This window comes from Dermacentor variabilis, chromosome 6, assembly GCF_050947875.1.
Source record: "Dermacentor variabilis isolate Ectoservices chromosome 6, ASM5094787v1, whole genome shotgun sequence".
In the NCBI taxonomy this organism is placed as follows: domain Eukaryota; kingdom Metazoa; phylum Arthropoda; class Arachnida; order Ixodida; family Ixodidae; genus Dermacentor; species Dermacentor variabilis.
Window position 1 is genome coordinate 68333021 of NC_134573.1, and position 25231 is coordinate 68358251.

The 25231-nt window shown below is 45.9% G+C and overlaps 1 protein-coding gene across 2 annotated transcripts in view; it reads right to left on the bottom strand.

The window, feature by feature from the left end:
* SMC1 (structural maintenance of chromosomes 1) overlaps positions 1–17820 on the bottom strand; it is a 76747-nt gene extending 58927 nt beyond the window's left edge. For both annotated transcript variants that reach the window (XM_075695137.1, XM_075695135.1), the window contains exons 1-3: positions 17568–17820; positions 10583–10659; positions 1773–1916 (exon numbers count right to left, since the gene is read on the bottom strand). In XM_075695137.1, the coding sequence (XP_075551252.1) occupies positions 1773–1916; positions 10583–10659; positions 17568–17676 (330 nt within the window). In that variant the 5' untranslated portion in view covers positions 17677–17820. The remainder of the gene's footprint in view (positions 1–1772; positions 1917–10582; positions 10660–17567) is intronic.
* Between the last annotated feature and the right edge of the window lie 7411 nt (positions 17821–25231).

Consider the following 25231-nt stretch of genomic DNA (forward strand, 5'->3'; position numbering starts at 1 on the left):
TTTGGGCACCAGATGGTCTTTCGGCCGCTTCCAAGATCTTGCCCTTGTTCTTGAGGAAATGCAAAACTGTTTGCTTAGAAATGCCGAACTCCTTGCTCACATCAGCCTGCAATTGGCCGTTCACGACTTGCTTAATAATGGCGGCTTTCTTCTCCATCGTTAACAGGCGGTACTGCTTTCGGCGCTTCGATGCCATCAGCGAGGACGACGAAGGCGGAGTGGGGGCCATCGAAGGCAAGCGAAATCCTCAAGTTGCGAACAGTGGAGTTCGCTGACGAGCGTCGAAGCACCTAGGCCTAGCATCGCAGAGCACACTTGACACAATAGCACAACCACACACCACGCTAGCCAACACATGGCCTGCGCAAACAAACGAAATGGCGCCGCACCGGAAAGTCCGCCAGAGGCGGAAGTGCGGCGATGAACATAGCCAGTGTGGCCAGATCAAATCGGTGGATGACGGCTAGATTCGTCTAGTTGTGGTTCAAACCGGTGATATGCTTTGGCTGCAAGTCGATTTCCTTCGCAAGGGCGGTGCGCGAGGAGCCAAAGGACTTTCCGTCACGTCAAAAAGTACGGAAAATTGGACGGCAGGGGGTTCGAGCGTCCGAAACTTCAGAGGTCCTTATACATTGATTCTATGGGGCTCGTGGCAGTGCCACGAAGACGTCCGAAATATCAGGCATGTCCGAAAACTTGGGCGTCCGAAAATTCAGTCGTTGACTGTATACACGGTTTTCAATGGAAATAAGATTGGGAAATGGAAATAGTTTGCTACATCGCAAATTTTGTTAAATCGAGGTTCGTTATATTGAGCTTTGACAATATTTGGCCAAGTACTGTTTCAGATCAGAGGAGTCCTGGAGCAGTATTCCCGGTCAATCACTTTTGAGGATGTTGCTTAAGTGGATGCCAATTGGCAAAGTCACTGGCAACATGTCCCTGCCATTCCAGTGAGGCGTTGCACCAGATGCTGTGTCACACAGGAGTGGAAGTATCCCCGTATATGAATGATTGCTAATATGGTACCTTAAATGGACTGTGGAGTGCTACAAATGCACAACGCAAGGACACTGTTAGGGTCTAGCCAAAGCTACATACCTTGAAGTGTTCGAGACATGTGAGAGCACTGAAGTAGAGCAGTTACACCACTGAGGCAACGCTCAGCCTCCTGTAATTGTAAGTCGGGCATATAGAATGGGAAACGCAGTGCAATTTTGTTTGTGTGTGTGCATGTGTTTCATGCTGCACGCACCATGCGCTTGCAGGAATTGCATGGGACAACGGTTGCCATGATTACTTTCAGACTATTTAAAATCCCTGAGAATTCCCCGGTTTTCTCAATTTTACCAGTTGGTAGACACCCTATCATTACTCAGCAAAAATAAGTGGCTAAATGTGCTACAAAATTTTTTTAATGAGAGTACAGACCCGCTTAAGGCTTGAAACATCATGAAACTGAAGGCTGCTCATGTCATCAAGAGCCATTTCTTGCACAATATATCAAAAACGCTTACAAACTTTAATTAATTGTGCACCAAAGAATGCTTTCATGATGTGCTGGCCTGGTGGGTCTAAGGATACCAAATGCAAACTTGTATTTAAAGCAAAGTTGTTTTTAAACGCTTAAAATTATTGAATAGCTTCTAGATGTGAAATTGATTCAGCGTCAAAACAGATAGTAGATTCTAAGGTAATGTTTCATTAACGCCGCTGCCAAACTGCAGTGCACCACTCTGAGGGTGAAATGGATGGTTGCAGTAGACACACACCTCATTGTTAATGCGGAACTCAGACGACGAATGGGCCACCAGTCGGGTGAAGTGGGTCTCTGTGCCGTCTTCGTTGCAGTACACGGCCGTCACGTGAGCCCTGTTCGACACCGGCTGTCCAATGGGTGCTCCATGTATAAGGTCCTGCACCAAATAATGCAATGCTCAGTGACACTTTCATTCACAACAAACATAACCGAGGTCCGAAGTGTAGGGACCTAAAATGTTACTGCTGTCAGTATTTGCAACTTTCATCGACACTGCACCACAAGAGCAGCTTTCCCACACGTATTGTAAATTCAAGGACTTAGGTGAACTTTTTCCAGTCTTGTTTCGAATTATGTGAGACCAGAACATATTTCTTGCATAGTGTACTACATTACTATCTGCCCTTGTAGCCTCTGTAGCCATTTTTGTAGATACACAAGGGCACTATCCACACTGCTCTCTTCCTGTAACGTTAAGATACAGGAAGAGAGCGGTGTGGATGAGAGAGCAAACGGCGACAGCCGATGTTCTAGTTGACATTAGGAGAAAAAAGTGGAGCTGGGCAAGCAATGTAATGCGTCGGCTAGATAACTGGTGGACCCATTAGAATTACAGAATGGGTGCCAAGGGAAGAGAAGCGCAGCCGAGGACGGCTGAAAACTAGGTGGGGTGATGAACTTGAGAAATTTGCAGGTGCAAGTTGCAATCAGCTAGCGCAAGATAAGGGTAATTGGAGATTGCAGGGTGAGGCCTTCATCCTGCAGTGGACATAAAGGCTGATGATAATGAAGGGTACTATATCTATCCAGGAGTATATCCCCAAATGAGCATCAACACAGAAAGCACAATCCACTCACTATGAGACAAAATCCATATCCTACATGGTATATGATAGCTGGAACTTCAAAAGCACTTAATGTCGGTTCACTGTTGAAACAGGAAAGTGAAATGTCACTCTAAGGATGCAGATAGTGAGTGGACATGAAGTGCACTCAGGTTTGATAGATGAGTTTGCATAGATCAGAGGCAGCAGTCAACATACAGTCATGTGCAAGATGAGAGGGAACAAAGAATTACAATATAAAAAGGGACATGCTGCAATAAATTAACATTTTCAGCAAAATGACGACTTAGCTTAGCTATGCCAGGATATACGTAGCGAAAGCTAAGGCAAAGCATGGTTAGCCTTGGTTAATCTTGACTGCAAGTCCAGGTTAGTCTGGTTGTCTAGCAATGTTGCGGCGTTTAGCCAGTCGTTCAGTGCCCTGTTCGTCTGTTTCCTGGGTGATTCGTTTCCTCTTCATCTCGTTCCGATGTCGATTCCAGGCCTCCTCCTGCTTATCAGAATTGTCGCCGTCCATACTGCCGCGTCAACTGTGGTTGTGGCGCACGCGAGCTCTCCTTTTCAATCCTCGGACATGTTATTAGGCATGCGACACAGCAGGCAAAGCGAGCGGAGGCGAGCGCAACAATGAGGAACACGGTGTTACGTCATACCAAACGGCGGCGGTGGAAAGGCGCGGTGCTGCGCAGCAGCGGAACACCTGTGGCTTGGTGCTACTAGTGGCGCATGCACAGTAGTGACTAGGGAGCGAGAGAGAGAGAAATATCCGCAGCGAGGCGCGCATTGTGACATCATGTGCCTCCTCGGAGCACCGTCACAGCGAAATCGCAAGTTTGCAGCCAGTAAAGCTTTCGCTTTAAAAGCAAAGTGCCCTGGCCACCATTTTGAAAGTGTATCCGTGACTCAAGGAAAAGGGTTTGGTGTGGCATGACTACGATCGTTGTAATGGTAATTTTGCTCTCTTTTCCACAAGCTTAAGCTGTGCCATCAAGGGTGCAATGGGGTCAAGCAAAGGCAAAGGAAATTAGGTAAATGGGAGTGGCAGTGGGCTGCTCACTCCAGTGGTCACATTCATAATGGTCTTTGCCTAGCACTGCCGTTGCTGCCTCCTCAACTGCCTAACTGCTTTGACTGCCAGTTTTCTTTTTCTTTGAAATATTTCATTATCGCTGCAGAAAATAAATTGTTGAATTGTCATTCACAAATTAAGTCGCATGCTGGGGCATAGGGAAGTGCAAAGCAGGCAGATGAAATTAAGTCAAAAGTAACAAATTTTGGTCACTGACATCAAAGGAAGTGATACTCAAAGCACTATTGCCACAGACGGTGTCACGTGACTATGGTTAACTACCATATGAGGCTTTGTGCTGCCACACAATTTCCTTGGACATGCAACTTCCCACCTTCAAACCATTTTCAAACATTGTTTTTGGTGCATGGTGTGCTCTCGGTTCTTTCGCCAATTCTAGTGTGCACATTTACAACTGTAAAATGGCCTCAAAGCTCAGCATGCGCAACAGCTTCAGAAAGCAGCACCACTTCATGAAGCCAAGAAGCACAGTATGCTGAGGGCAGCCAACCATAAGCAAAAGTTGCTTGCGCTCAGGGCTTTCCAGGTTGCTATGAGAGGTAGCCACGGTGTCTTCTCCCCTTGACGCTGGAAGCACCTGCTCAGCAAGTTCTAGCGCTTCAAATGGTCACTGCCCTTGCAGTCAGAGAATTTAATGCTGGTCCAAAAGAGACTGAGAGAGTGCTTGAGAAGTCGGGCATTGTTTGTGGCATGCACTTATCAAACCATTCGGAAAAAAGCATTGAAGAGTATGTGACCAGAGCGACTGCAAAAGTGGCAGAGTGTAAAAGTAAACAAAAAGAAAAAGCATGAATTATCACATAAGTGTGCCTAATAACAGAAGGCAGAGAGGGCTTTTAAGAGTCGCATGTGAAGTACAAATAAAATGGTGCAGCTTTTAATTTTTGAATTCAATTTCCTCATTTCGCATTTTAGCAACGCATCCAAGTTCAGAAAATCTATTGCTTCTACATTAAATTATATGGACAGTTGTAAAGACCTTTATGCAGAATAAGACTGTGATGCCATGTCTTTTAAATTTGACTTTTATTCAAAATGAAAAATTTACTATTACAGTGATGCTACAGGCACAACCCATTTCAGAGCAGCTTTTGGAGCAGCCAAAAATGCATTTCAGAGCAGTGGTTTTTCGGAGAAGGTTTATAAATGCGATTGCAAACTGTACTGTATGGGGCTATTACATTGGAGAGAGAGAATATTTAATGGCAGAAAGGTGGAGAGGTCGGCCTGAGTGAAATGCCTCTAGTCTGCTACTCCACGCTGGGGAAGGGGTTTGGGGAATGACAGAGATAGGATGTGAAGAGGGTGGATATGATGAGGGCTGCACAGCACAATGTTTCTGTGTAATGCATACGTGTACACTTCACAGCACACCACAGTCATCTTCGCGGGCAGAGGTATAAGTTACTGCAGCGTAGCGAAGAGACTGTCTATAGCGTTCATAATTTTTGTCGCTGTTAGCGCCACTGGCATATTTAAACCAGACAGTAGCAGCTGCAGGGCGGCGATTATTTGTCGCAGCATGGCTTTGATGACAGAGTCCGATGGCGATAACTGAGGCCCGTGAGCGCGGCGGTAAGCGTGGCCATACATTCGGTTCCGGGCTTGCGCAGCTCGTTTGAAGCAATGGTTTATCTATGGATGCCGATTCAATTACCTTCTGCTGGACCTGTGGAATTGGAGCCAGGAAGCTCTCGTCTGGATCTACAGCTTGTCCACGCTGACGACGCGTTCGTCTCCTTCGGTGTTGCATGGACGCTGGCGCCTCCTTGTGGGACATACTTGTCTTGCTCATTTGTTTCAGTATTTTTTTTTTCTCCTTTTTCTGTTTAGGACAATCCTTGGAATTGGCCTTGTGGGGTTCCTCGCAACTCGAGCACTTCGTTTGTCTTACTGTGCATGAAGATGCGTCATGGCTGCCGGCAAAGCAGAGGCATGCCGTCTGCCTGTGGAGACAGCGCTGACATGGCCTAGTGTTAGGCACTTGTGACATTGCAATGGTCGGGGCACATAAGGACACACTGGGTGCCTCACGTAGCCCACCTTGACATGATCAGGTAGCGCGTCTCCTTCAAAAAGAAGCTGCACGCTCGTCGAGTGACCGAAGCGGTGAAAATCGATGACCTTCACTGTTGAAGACAAAAGCCTTTGTAGCTCTTCGTCGCTGATGTCAATCACAACATCGGAGATAACACCTGCCCTAGTGTGACCACTGTGCACGACGAACAACCGGACTTCTATGTGTCCTAGTATGCACACGGTTTTCAATTTTTCTAGGGCGGCCTGCGTCGCTACTTCCACTGTGACTACATTTTTCTTGGTGTTGAAACGCACTTCGTTAATTCCTTTCGGAGCCACATTACTAAGGTAAAGTGTTAATAATCTGTCTGTGCACAGAATTTAAATTCTTAGACACGTTGAGTGGCACAAAAGCAATCCTGTAAGTCGGAGTAGGCGGTCCGTTGAGGCCCTGCTCAATCATGTCTTTGGTTGTCTTGCGGTACTTTCTCTTCAGTCGCTTGCCCTCCACGACGGTGTAGTCGTTCTCGGCGTCCATTGGCTCGCTGATGGAGAAACAGGAACCGGACGTCTCCATGGCTACGTTGCAAGCCTTACAATATGTCCCTGCGAGACGCAAGTGGTGGCGTGTCGTCTGTCATCGCTTTGGACGACGTCTCGTCCAAGAAGCACAATTAAGCCTCCGCTATGACAAAACTAGCGCAGCAAGACAGGAAGCGATGCTTGCTCAGATCACTTCGTCCTATTACATTGGGCAATGCCTGGGAAAGTAGTAGGTGGTCACTGGTTCATAAATTAAAATACTAAAAATGACCCCATCCCTCTCCCCTTTTTTTCTTTATCGCAGACTGCAATGGAGCGGTGGTGTCCTAAGAAGTGCTTAAGGAAGCATGGAATCACTTGGACTTGCTACATGCAGAATTCAGAAGCATATTGAAAACCTTCAGCATGACCTTGCTCCTATAAATGAATTCTTTAAGATGTAGCACTCTTTTGAGAAAAGGCACCGCAAGTGGTATGAAGGAGGAAATAACTTTAATGTGTCCTGAGGAACCCCTCCCCACCCACTCTTGCTTTAGTGGGCAGCAGGGGTCGCGGGCCGCACCCACGTTGGGACGGGAAGCCCGTGAGCCTCCGCCCTTTCGTGAGCCCTCTGGACGGCCCGGAGCTGGGTCTGGTGGTTGTCGCTTTGCAGGGATTCCACCCAGTCTTCTTCTTTAGTGAACATGGTGCCGCTTAACGCGGAGCATTGCTAGAGCATGTGCGCTAGCGAGCAGTAAGATTCGCCACAATCCGGACATTGCGGCTCTATTTCTGGTGAATAACGGCTCAGTCTGCCTCTCGAGGGGAACGACCCTGTCTGAAGCATTCTGAATATCGATGACTGTGGTCTAGTGAGTTTATCGTGGGGGAGTGGGAAGGTCCTCCTCGACAGCTGATAGTGTGTTGTTATTTCGTTAAAGGTGAGCAGCGGGTCTCGGTGCTCCCCTCCCTCCCCGCCACCTCGCTCGCCACGATCGCCGCGGTGCGCGAGTCCTCGCGCGCGTCCGTGCGCCAGCTCGTTGGCGTTGGGAAATTCGGGGTGCACGTCGGCCCCCATGTGGGCCGGAAACCATTTGACGATGTGCTGACCCGCGGCTCCCTCGCTGCCGAGGACGGCCGCCGCTTCCCGGGATATCGAGCCCGAGGCGAATGCTCTTGCCGCCGATCGCGAATCTGTGTAGACGTAAGGACGTTCGGGGTCTCTCATTGCCATGGCTATTGCTACCTGTTCGGCCACTTCGGACGTTACCCCCTTGACCGATGCTGCGTTAATTATCGTGCCATCCCAGCGTACCGAGACGGCCGCGTACCGGTCGCTGCGCCCATACTGGGCCGCGTCTACAAATGCCGCCAGGCCCGGGCAGTTGGCGGTCGATTTCAGCAGTGCTCGGGCCCTCGCCTTTCGGCGCCCCTCGTTGAATTGCGGGTGGACGTTTCTCGGAAGCGGTTTTACCTTGAAAGTGCCCCTTACCGCCGCGCTGAGCGCAATCTTGTGTGCGTTGCACTCTGCCTCGGCATTTATCCCTGCTTCTTCTAGGATGCGCCTGCCGGCCCTGGTGGTATGAAGCATTTACTTATTTTTCCCTCTGCTGGGATTCACTGACAACCATTTACATCAAATACTGCGAGGGTCGGCACTACCGGCGCAGTTCGCTTTCGCTCGTCACGCAGCTCGATGTGCGCCGCACGCCGTTGTGAAGTGCAGATATACGTGCATGATCTTTGACTGTGCAGATGTAATGCTGTCAGATTAGGCTGTGATCAGCGAATTCTGTTTGGCACTTTCTGCCTACATGCGAGCTTTTGCCATTCCGTTGAGTAAGCGCAAAAACAATCTTTCCAAATGCATTTGCTATGGCTGCCAGCATGTCACCCGTGAACCGAAGCTCGGCTATCGGCCACGAGTCAAGCCTTGATCTCACGCCCAATCAAAAAAGTGGTTTACTGGTCGAAATATATTGGAGAACACCTTGCCATGACAACCTACGCGCCACCACATCAGCTGGCAGTGTAATTTCATCATGGCCATATACAATACAGCAAGGTTTAACCAGCAGCGCTTCGTCAGTATCCAACGGCGAAAGTTGCTTTATGGTGCCAAGTCGACCAAACCTTGGTAGCAGCCGTACGCGATACTTACGCCGTGAAATTGTCACACCAAGAAAAGCGGGGGATACGGAACAAATTGAATAGCGGAAAAGTTCAAGGCCACCATGTGTGCACCAATGTGAGCATTACATAAAAAAAATCGAGCGAGACACCATACAGCATCTGAAACTTCGGTCACCATTTCACAATGGTCATACAGGAGCACGGGGTCCGGCTTGGCACCAGCGCGATCACTTACTGCTGCCAGAAAATGGAGGTTGTCTTGTTGCGTAAGCAACTTACACGTGTCGGGGTGGAAGGTACTGACTATAGACAGAAACCCATGGAAGAAACATAGACACGACCCCTTGAATCGGCCCATCGTGGAGCTAATGCAGCGGCTGGTCCACGCGGTGCCTCTTTAGATGGAGCGGTAAAACGGCGCTTGAGGGCATAGTTTCGTTTTTTGAAAGCGCGAGCCACCCTTTGGGTGCAGAATGGGCACAGATTTCTCACACTGTGCTGAAATGTCGCATGATGTAGCAGAGTTCGCCTCTCAGTGCAGTTCAGCACAATTGGCACAGCAGTAGCATAACTGTTATGTAATTATGTCATATGCACAAATGTATCGATCTTTTTTTTTTATATGTAAAACCACTCCGAGATATAAAGAACAGCTCCACAATTGTAGACATTAATCCCTCCTAAGAGGACAAAACACATTTTGCAACAGTATTATTCCTTCCCGTAACAATATGTTCTGTTAGTACTCATAAACACTGTAAGAGTTATACTATTTTTAAAATTAGGTTGGAGCAATAATCTTTAGTCAGCAGCCTTGTATCATTGTCATAAACAGTGTCCATTTTTCATTGAAACTTAACGAGTGGGTCAAAAGTTAGATATCTGACCTCTGTCCCTCCTTAACATACATACAAATTATGTAATAACGTGTCCCCCTCGCAATTTTTTTAGTGGAACTCTTAGGAGCCCATTCCTGTGTTGAGTGTCGGCGTGCCTCATCCTTCCTCGGCGTAGCCAAGCAAATGAGCACAGTGAAGGACGAAAGAGAAAATGCGGAGCACCGTGGGAAATGAAAAACGGCAATAGCGAAGAGAGCGTGAGGAGGAGAATGGAGGCAGAGGAGGCTACAATGAAAGCATGAGGCAGAAAGTGGAGGAAGCGAGTATGGAAAGGATGAAGAGAAAAGCAGAGTGCCGCACAAGACTACGAGATGGTGCCATACTATCAGAGCGCAGTTCTTAGGCACCCGTTCCTCTTAGGTGCCCTAGGAGGAAAACAAAGGAAGCCACCTTGAAGAACCACCAGGTGGTGCTCACGTCGGCGCATCCGTGGTGCCGGCGAGTCGGGGGAAACAAAGAACCAGAGAGCTCGCCTTCCCACACAGCATTCGCCGCAAGCATTTCCCGGTAAAGATTACCGTTGCATAAGCTGCAGTTGCCGCTTCCCGACAACTGTGTGGCCTGTCTATACATAGTGCCGCGTATCGTGGCTCTGCCAGTTGGCACGCTGATCAGTGTGATGCCTCAATATATCGTGAAATGAAAATACATTTAGAACTGCAGTCAAATTTCACATTAGGGAGTATCGTAATCGTTGGTGAATTTTTTTTGTCTTTTTATTTCATTTGGTATATTGCTTTGCATTATTTTGAGAATCTATGCTATCTTTTTTTTGCCACTAATTTGCGTGCTACATCTACAATGCCAACAGCATAGCAGGCACGGAGGCATCATCAAACGACCTTTTGCTTCAGTGTCACCTACGAGTGGAGAAGAAAGAAATAAACTTTGTACAGGCAAGGAGTCCACAGTGATGAATTGCTCACAGCAACCATACTTCAAGTTAAAATTAAATTCTGGGGTCTTACGTGCCAAAACCATGATATGAGACATGGCGTGATGGAGGGCCTCCAGATTAATTCTAACCACCTGGGGTTCTTTAATGTGCACCTAAACCTGAGTATGCTAGTGTTCTTGCATTCCACCCACATCAGAATACGGCAGCTACGTTCAGGATCGCACCCTTGACCTCAAGCTCAGCAGCACAACGGCATAGCCATTGAGCTACTATGGCGAGTCAACTATACTTCATCACAATACTGTATCCTGTTCACTTTTGCTAGTTGTTTTTTTAAAAACAAGGAAAGGAACATGAGACCTAACTATGTAAAAGTATAGCAGCACATTGCATGACAGGAGAAATGTTGGAACTCACGCTGAGCTTTTTGACACGGAGGCAGTTCTTCTTCTCGCCCAGCACGAAGCTGATGGCGTCCATGAAATTGGACTTGCCTGCAGGCACACAGTCAAATGTCAGATTGCAACAAACATTATTTCCCTACACAACAACATAAACAGGAACATGAAGAATGGACAAATTAAGTAGAGCACCTTTTACACCATAGCTCTAGAGCAAATTTAACAAGAACACAAGGGCAATGACCAGCACAGGGCAACATCCCAATGTTTTCGTCTATGCTGTGCTGAAGTTATCATCACACAAGGATGGCAAACCGGGAAAGTTGGAGCATAGTAAATGACGATACAGAAAGAGGGAGAAGACGCAGTGGTTGCTCTACTAATCATCATCAATATCATCAAACAAGCATGGCAAACCGGGAGAATTGGAGCACAGTAAATGACGACACAGAAGGCGAGAGATGACACAGTGGGTGCTCCAATCATCATCATCATCATCATCATCATCATCATCAGCCTGTTTTACGTTTACTGCAGGGCGAAGGCCTCTCCCTGCGCTCCAATTAACCCTGTCCTGCGCCAACCGATTCCAACTTGCGCCTGCGAATTTTCTAATTTCATCGCTCCACCTTGTTTTCCGCCGTCCTCGACTGCATTTCCCTTCTCTTGGGACCCATTCTGCAACCCTAATGGTCCAACGGTTATCTAACCGGCGCATTACATGACCTGCCCAGCTCCATTTTTTTTTCTTTAATGTCAATTACAATGTCGGCTATACCCGTTTCTTCTCTGATCCAAACCGCTCTCTTTCTGTCTCTTAACGTTATGCCTAGCAATCTTTGTTCCACCGCTCCTTGCTCGGTCCTTAACTTGTTCTCAAGCTTCTTTCTCAGTCTCCAAGTCTCTTCCCCATATGTTAGCACTGGTAAAATGCCCTGATTGTACACCTTCTTTTCAATGATAATAGTAAGCTTCCAGTCAGGAGCTGACAATGTCTGCCGTATGCGATCCAACCCATTTTTATTCTTTTATGAATTTCAGTTTCATTATCAGGGTTCCCTGTGATTAATTGACCTAGGTAAACATACTCCTTCACAGACTCTAGAGGCTGACTGGCGATCTTGAATTCTTGTTCCCTTGCCTGGCTATTCATCATTATCTTTGTCTTCTGCATACTAATCTTCAACCCCACTCTCTTTGTTAAGGTCCTCAATCATTTGTTGTAATTCGTCTGCACTGCTGCTGCATAGAACAATGTCATCGGCAAACAGAAGGTTGCCGAGATTTTTGCCATCGATCCTTACTTCTAAGCCTTCCCAGTTTAAAAGCTTGAATACTTCTTACAAGCACGCAGTGAGTAGCATTAGAGAGATTGTGTCTCCTCGTCTGATCCCTTTCCTTATAGGTATCTTACTGCTTTTCTTGTGTAGAATTAATGTTGCTGTGGAACCTCTTTAGATAATTTCCAAGGTATTTATGTATGCGGTCTGTACTCCGTGATTATGCAATGCCTCTACGAGTGCTGGTATCTCTACTGAATCAAATGCCTTTTCGTAATTTATGAAAGCCATATAGAGAGGCTTATTGTACTTTGCGGATTTCTCGATAACTTGATTAATGACATGGATGTGATCCATTGCAGAGTATCCCTTCCTGAAGCCGTCCTGTTGCCTGTTGTTGTCCAGTGTTGCCCTTATTCTACTGGAGATTACTTTGTTAACTATTTTACATTATACTGGGAATGAACTAATGGGCCTATAATTTTTCAATTCTTTATCATCTCCCTTTTTGTTGATTAGTATAATGTTTGCATTCTTCCAGTTTTCTGGGATCCTTGCAGTCCATAGACACTTCATATAAAGAGCCGCCAGTTTTGCAAGCATTATGTCTCCTCCATCTTTGATTAAATCAGTTGTTATTCCATCTCCTCCTGCCACTGTTCCTCGTTTCATGTCTTGCAAGGCCCTTCTGACTTCATCGCTAGTTATAGGAGGAGTTCCTGTATCCTGTTCATTACTGTTTCTAATTAAGGTATCCTGACTATATCAATAGTGCAGAAGTATCTGCCGCTGCTTTTACTATATCTTCGAGATTGCTGATGATATTACCCTGCTTATCTTTCAGTGCATAATTCTTGGTTTGTCCTATGCCTACAGAAAGTATTTTGAATGTCATACTGGTGTCGTATATGCGTTGCCTGTCATGTAGCAGAGTTTATACTGGACAGACAGGATGCTATGTTTGTTTAAACGATAATGAAAACATTCAGAAATACGTACCAACCTCCCATCTGGCCAGTGATTGTCATGACTGCGGATGAGCATTAGCATTCTGTAGCGCCACCGTAATCACAAGGTGCAAAGACCAACGCATGTAAGAAATTATAGCGTTTTGAATTTTCAAACAGCGAAGTGTATGTGTTACACAGCCTTCTATCCCTCTGACAAAGGAAGAGATAGCATTCCTTGACTGCTCTTGTCTTTGTAATCATCAGTTCAAATGCCGCACACTGGTGTGTCACTGGCATTTTATTTTTGTTTATAATGCATACGTCATGTTTTTCTTCCAATGAAGTTTCACTTGCTGGAGAGCCCTTGTCCCATTTTTCTGTGTCATTTTTTACTGTGTGCTGTCATGACACACAATTTGCACCATTTCGCTCAAAATGTGTAGCACTCTCCAGGCATACTCAATAGTATCACTGTTTTATCACTACAGACTGAGAATGATGATATTCTACAAAAGGAAAGAAAAAAGTTTTTTAAAAGCTTTTTCAGCAACAGGTTTGTTGCCTGCAGGCAACATCAGGCAGAACACCGGAAGCAAGCTTCAACCCAAGCCACCTATGGCTTCATATGGAACTTGTAGAGACAGTTTTGTCAAACGTGAAACGGACGTGCACATGCATTTTCTCTACATTACCAGTGCAATACCACTTGAGCCGGTGATCTTGCATTGGTCTTTCACCTTTGGCCATGCTTTCGAAAGACAGCAAGCAGCGCACCAAACTTTTTCAGCCTTTGTTCCTGGTCTAATCTGATAAATGACGCTTGCTGCTTGTCATTCAGTGTTGGCTGAAGTCATTTAGCTAGAATCTCTGTACTCAATGCCAGTACTCAGCGAAAAGCAAATATTTTTCTGATGTGTTGCCCATAAGTGACACTCATCTGCAGAGGGTTAATATTTCATTTTAGAGTCATTGCTATGGCACTTGTGCACATTTCGTGCACTGTGGTAGGAGTTCTCTGGCTGTATCAAGGCTGCTTGCTAGCTGCTCTTTTTTTTTTTTTCTTTCACTGTGTAGATTTGGCATTTTCTCCTTCGATAAAAAAATAATTGCTACCAGGTAACCCTTCATTACATGTTAGTCACAGCTGTGAACATTAAAATGCGTAAATATCCTGCAGACAAGCCACTGAAAGGGAGGAAGAGCGGAGGAGGGCAATGGCACAGTACTGCACCATGTCGTGGTTACCTGGCTACTTAGTGCATCCCAGTTAGCCAACCCCTAAAGTTAAATAAATTAAAGGAAGGCTGTCAAAGGAACACACTGAGCTTCAAACAACTTGCCTGTTTGCCTTTGCCTGCTTTATATTATGTGTCACTTCAACACTGTCTTCAGTGCTTACATCTTTTGCTAGCCATCATACATTTCCTTGCGCAACCTACCACCAGCTTTGAACCACCATCGATTTGTATTCGTGATCACCCTCAATTGCTTCGGAAGCCAACGTCACTGCCTTGAGGACTGCCATTTTGGATCATTTTACAAACCACCATTGTGCTGTTCACACATATATATATGCTATTTTCATGTGTTTCCACTCCTCTCTGTAACACTTCATGTCCTGTGAGTAAAAAAACTTGATAAATTTTGAAGAAAGACAGCCTGACTAGCAATGAACTCAGTTGCGGTGTGACTGAAAACTGCCTTTGGCAACTTACTTTCACTATCGGGTATACTTCTATGCCTTCATGAGACTTGATCATGAGAATTGAATAATAGGAGGTAAATGTCATATGGGACCCGGTGTTACTAACATATACTTTATTTACACATCGTATTCAACACGTGAAAAGACATGCCTCTGAATGCCTTACAAGCCACAAGTCATGTCATGAACCATTATTCAATGCAGTTAGAAGTTTCACACGCATGCTATTGACACCTTCTGATGACTCGCCTCGGGTCTGGCCTGAGATATTTTCAACCATTCAGTGGGAAATGCTTCATAATAAAAAAATACACCAGATTCTCGGGGGCTGTGCGATATGATTTGCAGTAACTATCCACCTTACAGTGCCTACTCTCCCTTCAGTACTACAGATTCCTGTTAGAACTATTAAGGGACTGTGAAAACCTGTTATCTTATCAGAATGCTCACCTTAACAGAAATGAACTAAGAAACTCAAAATGTTTATTCCTGGTGCACCCAAATATCTACAACGCAAAACTGTAAATGGAACGGATAAAAACCAGAAGGCAGGTGTAAAAACACTACATTTATTGGATTGGTGTGATGCAAAGCATTGCTTTAAGCACTCTTCAGCTTCAGAGTCATTCTTGCTTGCCCTGTAAACCAGTGTGCTGTCACGAAAATGGGCATTTCAGTTCAATACGATTCCGGGGTTTTACATACCAAAACCTCAACCTGATTATGAGACATGCTGTGATTAATTACGTCACTAAAGGAAAATATTAGGTTGAGCTAGGTCAGTATATTATTTATCTTGAAGTCTATAGTTGTTTTCTGTGTGCCAGTATACTATTCTGTTGCGCGGAAAATTGCAGCCGAAAGTTCAGCTGCTGCTCCTGAATCTGAACCCATGCTAAAACGGACAAGCTGACTAAATCGCCATGTGACCTCCCTCCCAGCTGCTCTCTATGAATCATCCAGCACTGACGTAATATCCGATGTACTATAGTCCATAATAGGTGGCACCACTCAGACATAACATTTTTGCGATTTTCTCGTTTACAAAGGCAATGTTCTTGTTACAAACGACGAATTCATTGCTACAGAAGCCTAACCTTTCAATCTAGGTCGACATTTCTCTTAAGTGTCCTTCTAACGTGAACCTAAATCTATCCGAGCATATTAGCATTCGCGCCCATTGAGATGCAGCCACTGTGGCCTGGAATCAACCCGGGACCTCATGATTATCAGTGCAATGCTATGTGACTAAGACACAGCGGCAGTTAGCTGGCATTTCACTTTGCTTGCTAAGAAATTCTTCAGTATCCTTATGTTGAAAAAAAAAAATTTTATGCGTCAGATGATTTAGGACATTATCAGCTCCATCATGTGTGAACACTGCTGGGCGGCTCCCTCGCCAAAACTACCGGCCTGCAGGGAAACCGGGAGGACACCACCAATCTTGCTTTGCAGTCATTGTCATTTCCTTGTCATTGTCGACACTGGCATAGCTGCTCATGCCCACAGAAACACTATTTGCCTCTCATGTAGCTAGCATAGTCATCTTCTCCAAGTCTGCTGCTCTGGGCATCTAGCTGAGGAGTAGCAGGCATCAGTGGCAGCCTTCGGAAGTTTTGTTTAAGCAAATTAATCGTTCAGTGTTAAGTGAATTTCTTTCAAACCCGGCTTATGGGAAACCAACCAAATGTGAACACACTGTTCCTCATATCCAAAAATTTTGCTTTACCGCGTTCATTTTAACGGAAGTCTACTGTATAAAGATACAAATGACTTCACAGGTTGTCATGTTCCTTCACTGCCCATTCACTCATCAGACAAGCGGATGTTGTCAAGCCGCCGCTTGCTCTGGCATAAAAGTTTGTTTCATATGAAGTTTCCTTTAGGTAACAAATGCTGAATCTAAATGATTGAATGATAGTTTTGAAGTAGCAAAGCAGCAGGGTCTGCTATTTATAAATATTTATCCAAACAGCTGTCACAAGTTTCAAAGACACAGCAGGTGTGCATAGATTACTATTACTAATTAATGTGGACAAAACAAAATTTATAAGAAACATAATTCTGAACACAAGAAACACAAAACAGCCTATTATAAACAGGCTATTTTATATGGTGCTTCCACAGAACTGATTTTTCCACAACCATGGCAATGGTTGGCTAAAACTAGGCAGAGGCATTTCGCTTGCTACGTGGCATGCATCACTTGCAAAGCAGGACTATACAAAGGTCTCACACATGAACTAGTGGTTCGTTTTTCCTTCAAAGATATTGCCAAAGTGACGACACAAGTACGGCTTAAACAGCTATTGTTTGGGTGCCGTGAACATGGCACTTAACATTTCTCGAAATGTCATTAGCAAATAACAACGGACAGCACAATTTTGAAATAAATCAGGCCGTTGGCATACGACTATTCTATATCGATATTAAGCTGTCACAAGTGGTAGCCAAAGTCACGCTTTATTACTTTACTATAAAGCCAGCTCTGATCGCTGTTGGTCGACATGAAAGTAATGAACGCGCGTTTTCTTTTTTTGTTTCGAACATATGCTGCACACAGGGCACTTTTGATCGCGACCCAGCACGATCGGGATCAATCGCGATCGGAAGTGCCCCGTGTGACGGGGTATTATACCCAGTCATACGTTAATTAGCGCAGTTGCAAGAAAAGCGCTAGGAACGACAAATGAATTGCGAAATACCACTGAATTTGTCCCCCTAAATGCAGCTGACACCTGCGTGTTTCGTTGAACTTACGAATCTAAGCATCCTGTCGTAATCATGTCGTGACACGGATCGAATCACGCGCTCACTTTCGGTCACGATTCAAAACCTTGTGGCTCAGCATGGACTGTAACAAAATCCAACAAACTCCAGCAAGCTTGCTGGCAGCAACGACAATCACTGGAAGCTTTACACGGCGGGCAACTGCCGCGCAATACCTGGCCAACCCCGCCGATCGAAAATGCGTGGACTACCGAATGGGAAGAGGCGAAACCAGCGAAAGCGCGAGCTCGCTGCGTGCGATCGCCGGCGCGCGCTTGCGTCGTCGCTAGGCCTTACCTGATCCATTGGGTCCGATGACGGCTGTGAACGGTTTCAGGGGTCCAATGATCTGCAGTCCCCGGTACGACTTGAAGTTCTCTACCTCAATGTACTTGAGGTACCCCATCGCTGCTCGGAGTTGGATGGGTACCGACTCAACTCATGGGGGACACCGTCGTACGTCTCCACATTCAAACCGTCACAACCGCGAAAGCACGCACGCAAGCCGTACCAGCCGCAAGCGCCGCCGCAGCCGTCGCTTTCTCCGCCGCTCCAGCTGCACCAACAAGAGGCGGCGCGTTGAAACACAGCATACGAGCAGAGAGCGGTTTGATGAAGCAGTGAATGATCGCTTGAAATATGCTGATTGTACATTGTAGTGGAAGCGCAGGCAAATAATTAATTATTATGACGTCATTTCCCACTTATGTTTATTGTATAATTCACAGTTGTAGAAGCGGAAATTTTTTAATTATTTTTTGCGCTGGATTATGCGCTGAACTTGCCGTCTTACCTATCACGCACTTGGCCGTATCCTGACTTAAGTACAGGTGTATTGTGAAATCACGTGGCTTTGTTTGAAATGCGTGCGTGATTTGAATCGGTTACGGGGGCTACAAGGTAGGTCGATCGAATAGGGTATCGCAATTACCCTAACCTAGGGCGCAGCATTTTACAAAAGCTGGCTAGGCAATGTGGAAAGCTTGAACCGTGCCTGGACACGTTGCTACAACTTAAATTCTGTTCGCTACACAAAGCTTTGCGGCAGTCGTTTGGCCATGTATTTTATCAACTTCAAAGGCGAAAATGGCATATCCGTGGGAGTTATATTCACAGCCTGTGTGGGACACAGTCCAAAGCGTGGGACAAAACCTGATAGCAATGTCACACGTACACTTCTGATCGCGATCGGGACCGATTCGGATCGAAATTCTCGACTGCGATTGGCTCTTTCGCGCAACTTGTGCAAAGGAGCCAATCACGACCGAGAAATTCGATCCGGATCGGGCTTGATCGCGATCAAAAGTGCGCCGTGTGACACCCGTATTAATCTTCCACATTTTAGAGACAAGAAACACTGAGGCACCATGGTGTGGCGCAAGAATGTTGTGTTACCATGCAGCGCTGGAATTAAACGATACCCGTGCCATACGGGCCGAATTAACTCGCTAATGCCTCAAATTTTAATGCCATTCTAAACAAGTGGGGCATATGTCTTCACACAAAGCTCTTCCGACCGCCGCTAACCCCCCCCCCCCCCTTCTTCTTCCCTCCCACCACCCGTGAGGCTATAGACCATGGAGGAAGGAAACTGAGGAGAGGCCCTACCCCCTCTTGCCTCGTTGTCAAGAGTAACGCGAATGAGTTCCTTCCTTCTAAAAATAAAATAGAACTGGACAAGTAGTATTTTCTTTCGTTTCATAATGCAATGAAACGATGTTTTTATAACGGACGGTTGAGTACTAGTGACAGAATTGAAATCTGGAGTGCCTCCATCAATGGGCAAGTACTTGAATGTCCCGGGGGAGTCTCTAATCGTGTCCTCAATTTCTTTATTACTAAGGCTGTGTTGGCGATAGTATTGACGCCTTAATATTCTCAAGCACTAATCTATCACTTTGACTTGACTTACTATTTGCCTCCAGTGTACATTTAAGTCGTCATGGCCATACTTCCTGCTGGCGTTGAGGCAGACAGAGCACGCAGCGCGATGGATGCGCGCGTGTTTGAGCATACTGTGATATGTGATACTCGAAGATCAATTGTGTATTTCTGAAAATTGTGTTTACTCACGGGAAAGTTAGAAGAGCTATCTGCAGATTTGCTCATCGCGCCTACGTCAGACGGACTTAATAGGTTGCTAAAAGTCTAATGTGACCTTATGTCAGTATTATCTCGTAGTTCTAAGCTGCAGTTTAGGAGCAATGAAACCGACGCGACGTTCGTAACAGCGTGGGTACCAGCTGCTACGGCAGAAGTTGTGCTGTTATACCTTGAGGAGCGTTCAAACTGTTAGCTGTAGATTACATTGCCTTACTACTTGGTCCGGTGGACATGGTTTCCACCCATGAATAAAATAGTTTTGGTTAGTGATAACAGCATACCTTACCCTGTGAATTACACTTGTCCAGCAATGCGACCGTTTACGAACTGCGCGAGCATTCGAAGCAGCGGTAGATGCTAGATTACATCTATCTTCGCGCGCCTGCAAAGAGTGGACCAGAGAGAAGAGAAACTCGCTGGGCCTTGTATGCACGCTGCTCTTCAGGAGTCCTCACTATAAGTGGCCTTCGCATAGCACTGTCAGAACAGAAATTGCTTGCTAGGCGGGTTCTCCTGTTACGTACGAAAGCATAGTTACGTCCCTCCCTGCTTCGCATGCTACAGTCAAGCTGCCGTCGCCGCGGCAGCTTGCCCAACAGTAATATTTACCGGGAAAATGCGGCAAGCGCTACGTGCTTCGCATTGCACGTAGGCTCAGGAGCACTTTATCAGTTGTGTCGTTCGGATGCTTATTTTGAGCTGCTTCTTTATTGAAACACATGTTGTTCTGTATGCATGCACTGCATGTATGTATGCACTGTTCGCTTCACTTTGCCGAGTGCTTGTAGCCTCTGCCTCACGGGGGTATGAGTCATTGTATTTGTGGGTATAAGCAATAGGTGATGATAGTTTTCTGTCGACGTTATGTCACGAAGAAATCCCGGCATCCTAGTCATAGAGAGCTTCACTGTAAAACAAATTCAGAGCTTTGAGCTGTGTTCGTGGGCAAGACCAGGGACCGAGCATCAGCTTCAAAGCCAAGGGGCTTTGCTTGAGGTTTTCCACGTTCATTTGAAATCATTGCCGCTCGTCTCTAAGTTGAGAAAGTGGGAAAATACGCTTCTGCAGGGTTAATTGGCGCAGAGCCCTAAGCTGTCCAAACATGGCGGAAGCAACGTTCCAAGCCTAACATTCGCATTTTGCCGGTCGCGAGCCCACCTCACTTCGTTTTCTCCGATGCACCGCGCGAGCACGGTTTCCAACAGAGCACTCGAGCAACATGTTCTTTACATACTCCACTGCAGCGCAGTTGTCGCAACGTGGACTTGTAGCCTTGCCGGCCATTGAGAATAAGAACACCGTTAGTGCAAGCAACGTTTGTTCAATGCGCCACAGTGGGCGGCCATACGTACAATAACATCTAAGCTCTACATTTTTAGTCGAAGCCGGCGATACAGTGTCTCCAGATGCCACGGCATACGTAGTGGTAGCCTTCATTGGTGTTCCAGGTCAATGTTGTCCATAAAGTTATTGCGAAGGTAAAGACAAGCTTGTGTTTCGTTCTGCGAGCACATAACGCTTCCCTAAAGCTGGAGGCTCAATTTTAGAGGAAAGATTACGCCAGAACTCATCTCACGATGGCTGTCAACGGTAATGCGATTAGAATTCTAGCAATGTAGCGGCATACCGTATTTCTGAAGTCACGTTTATTTAAGATCTGTAGTGGTCACTCTGAGATTTCCGTTGCTTCGGCTGTAAGCGAAATATTGCGATATTGTCCGATTTCGATACGACACTCACTTGCCAAGGTCCGCCATAAGCATGACGGTGTTACGACGACTGTATGATGCCGACGTAGAAACAACGATGGAATGACGAAGAATGAGCGACGTCGGTGGAATGACAAAGGCGCTATGACGACGATGGAATATATGACGAAAATGGCATGACTATTTTTTAAGTGATGACGATCGCACAACGACGACAGCGTGACGAAGACATGAGAACAATGGAAAGAATACGAGTGTATGAGGACGATGGCACGACGATGACAGTTTGACGACAAGCGGACGATAGCGGTATGACAATAAATATATGCATTATAGCGACTATCTGACGACGATTGCATAGTAACGGCGGCATAACTGTGACATACTGACGAAGAAGGAATGAAGTCGATGGATCGACGAAGGTGGCAAGACAACGACGGCATGACAACAAGGTGTGACGACGAATATGTGATGATACCTAATGACGATAGTCGGATCTAGAAGTGACGAAGAAACAACCGCGACGGCATAACGACGACGACAAAATGATGACGATGGCATGGCAACGGTAGAGGACAATAGAATGATGACGAGTGTATGACGACAATGGCGTGACAACGATGGTATGATGAGCTGGATGATAAAGCTGGAAGCGTCGATGGCACTACGACGACTGCATGACGACGATGGTATGACAACAAATGCGTGATAGCAGCTGTGTGACGACGAAGCAATGAAGACGATGGCACAATAACGGTGGCCTAATCAAGATTAAAAAACGACAGCACAAGTGCGATAGAATGCCGAAGATAACGTACATGGATCGACGAATGTGGTGTGAGTCCAATGGGATGACGATAGTAAAAAGACTTCGCGACAACGACGACACGACAATGGTATGACAACTGTGCTACGACGATGGCGTGACGACGGCTACATGACGATAGTCGGGTCACGAAGTTAGAATGAAGACGATGAAACCACCTCTACCGTATCACGATGACGGTATGCCAACGAATGCACGACGAAGACTGCATGACGAAGACACAATGATGACGGGCATGGCGACGATATGAGGACAATGGGATGACGACAAGTGCATGACGACAATGGCGTGTCGACGATGGCACGATGGGAGTCGAATGAGGAGGCTGGAGGGACGACGATGGAATGACCACTACGACATCACGGCCATGAGTACATATCCTGTGGTTCAAGGTGTTAGACAATGGTGGCCACTAGGTCGGTGTAGAGAGCGTGACGACGACGGCATGATGACAGTACAATAACGAAGCTGTAATGACGACGATGTAACGACCATGACGGCATCAATACCGGGAGAATAATAATAATATTTGGGGTTTTACGTGCCAAAACCACTTTCTGATTATGAGGCACGCCGTAGTAGAGGACTCCGGAAATTTTGACCACCTGGGGTTCTTTAACGTGCACCTAAATCTAAGCACACGGGTGTTTTCGCATTTCGCCCCCATCGAAATGCGGCCGCCGTGGCCGGGATTCGATCCCGCGACCTCGTGCTCAGCAGCCCAACACCATAGCCACTGAGCAACCACGGCGGGTAAGACCGGGAGAACATATCTAGTGGTCCAATGTGGTAGACATGTGCACTTTGGTCTACTGAGTCGGCGTAAGTGGCTAGATCGATAGACAGACAGACGGATACAGGCACGTACCCAAGGGGGTGCCCGGGGAGGCCCGGGCCCCCCCCCCCCCGAAATTCAGACGCATACCCCCCCCCCCCCCACTCCCCGCTCACGCCACCATTTCTCACACACATTCCTAAGGCGCCGCCAAATCAATGTTGCGACTTGACAGTTATTCGGCGGTCAACATTTTGCTGCCTTTTTCACTCCTTTTGGATGGCGGTAGTTATCGGCGTCTCCTGGGATGTGATGGCCAGTTTCCTCATCAATTCGGTGCCTGCGCGATTAACTCGAGATGCATTCAGTTGTTACCGTCTATTCAACGGTCACGCCCATCGTTGTTGCTTCGTAAGTTCAACCCTCTTCGTGTAGACTGATCCAGGGACCAGGAAAGGGATTCAGTTCGCGGTCAGCTGGCCTGTATGCACGTGGAACGATTTGCGGCCACAGAAAATGCCAATTGCGTTTAACTTTTCTTTTTGTTTCAATATTTCCTCGAGTGACGGCTCGCCGCGACGCTGACAGATTCTCGGAACCATATACCCGTGATATGGGTTAGATAAGGTGGAAAATAATATAATAAATAGCATTCATCATCAAGCCCTGTAATAATCTTGAAACTTATGGGCAAATTAATATGACTGTCACCTGTTAACTCGAAAATAATATAATAAATAGCATTCATCATCAAGCCCTGTAATAATCTTGAAACTTATGGGCAAATTAATATGACTGTCACCTGTTAACTCGTCTGGTTTTTCCCAAGTTCTACAGCTCTTTTCGTGCAAAATTGCCAACTGGAAACAAGAGTCGCAAGGACTTGAGAAATTAAGTGATGTACTAAGCGAGATAGCCAAGGCAACAGCCAAACAGGAAGGAGAAGCGAAAATTAACAAATGCAACCGTTGTTTATGAAAATATTCATAGATCAGCATCTTTTTATTTAAAAAGGGAGCAGAGAAAACGCCGCCGGAAGTGGATGACAATTCTGTGTGTTTTGAATGACGCTTCTACAGTTATCATTCGAGCCGCTTAACGTTGCCACTTCCCTGCTCTGCTTGTGCAGGTGTTTTTCCAACCTTCAGCGGTGGGTGCAGTACGTGCAGAGTCGCAGCTTCCTGTGCCATACGCGGTTGTACGCGACTGGCGGCCACGCATCGTTACGTAACTTCCCAAATAACCATAAGAGTAGGTTGTGGCTCTTAACTTATCAGAGCAGTAAACGAGGGATCGAAATGAACTGTGACTGTTCTGCAAATATATATTTCTGTATATTTCTTCCAGAGATAATTCAGAAAACGCTGCTATGGTGGGGTACAATTGAAGAGAAAGCTTTAGCTCAGGCCCAACTCTGAGGCGGCCTATTCAAATACACGTAAAACGCAAAAACGTTTTTCTGAGATAACCCCTGGACCGATTTTAATGAAATTTGTTGCATTTGAGAGACACAGTTAAATTCAAGTGACTGCTTGAAAAGGAATTTCGAATTAGTGCCAGAATTTTGTTAAAGAGATTTCAAAATATTCGACAGTTTGAAAAAAATATAAGCACGAAGTTTACAAATCCATAGCTCTGCGTCAAGAACAGATGTCGCGGTTCTGTAAACAGCATTGATTAGACCATTCAAAGCGGACAAATTCGATATATCGTTTTACATCTTATGTGAATTTGTTACGTTGTTTACAAGGGTTCTGCAAAAGGTGTATTTCCATATTGCTAAATTTTTTGAGATTCATATGTAACATATCACTTTTGTCCGCTTTAAATGTACTACTAGATGCAATTCACAGAATTGCGATATCCTTTTTCGTTGCCGAAAGACAGAGTTGTAAACTTGATAGCCTCGTTTTCTAAAAATTTTCGATTTTGATAATTTTTAATGAAAATTGACAATAAAAAGCGGAAATTAGAAACCAACAGTCACTAGAGTTAAAGTTTTTCTTTTAAATGCAACAAACCTCGTCACATTTGGTGCAGTTGTTGCTGAGAAAAACGAATTCTCCTTTTACATGTATTTAGATAGGAGCACCCGAGCTAAAGCTTCCTCTTAAGTCTGCAATGAAGCTCTGGCCCGCTATCTTGTAGGGATGCCTTATGCCTTATTCTATGCTATTCTTATCATTTACCACACACGGCCGCCTGATCCCGTTGATAATGTGGGTAGACCGTCGCTCTGACCACTGGCCAAGCGCGAAAAGCCTGAAAAAGCATAGAATCTGAGAAGGCATCGCTACAAAATATCGGCCCTGCCCGCGCCCTCATAGCCGCCAGCCACTGTTCCTCCGCGAGGCTGCAAATAATTCGTGCTTCAAACCTCTTCTGTTACCCAAATAAGGCGGTATATAGCTACGAAAATAATATTATTAGCGTGTAATTTTATACCTTTCTCCTCGCCTATTATAGTTGAATGGCGAATGCCTAATTCATTATTGAACTGAAATAACATGCTTGCTTCGCTACAACTATTTGTTGTGAAGTTTCACTT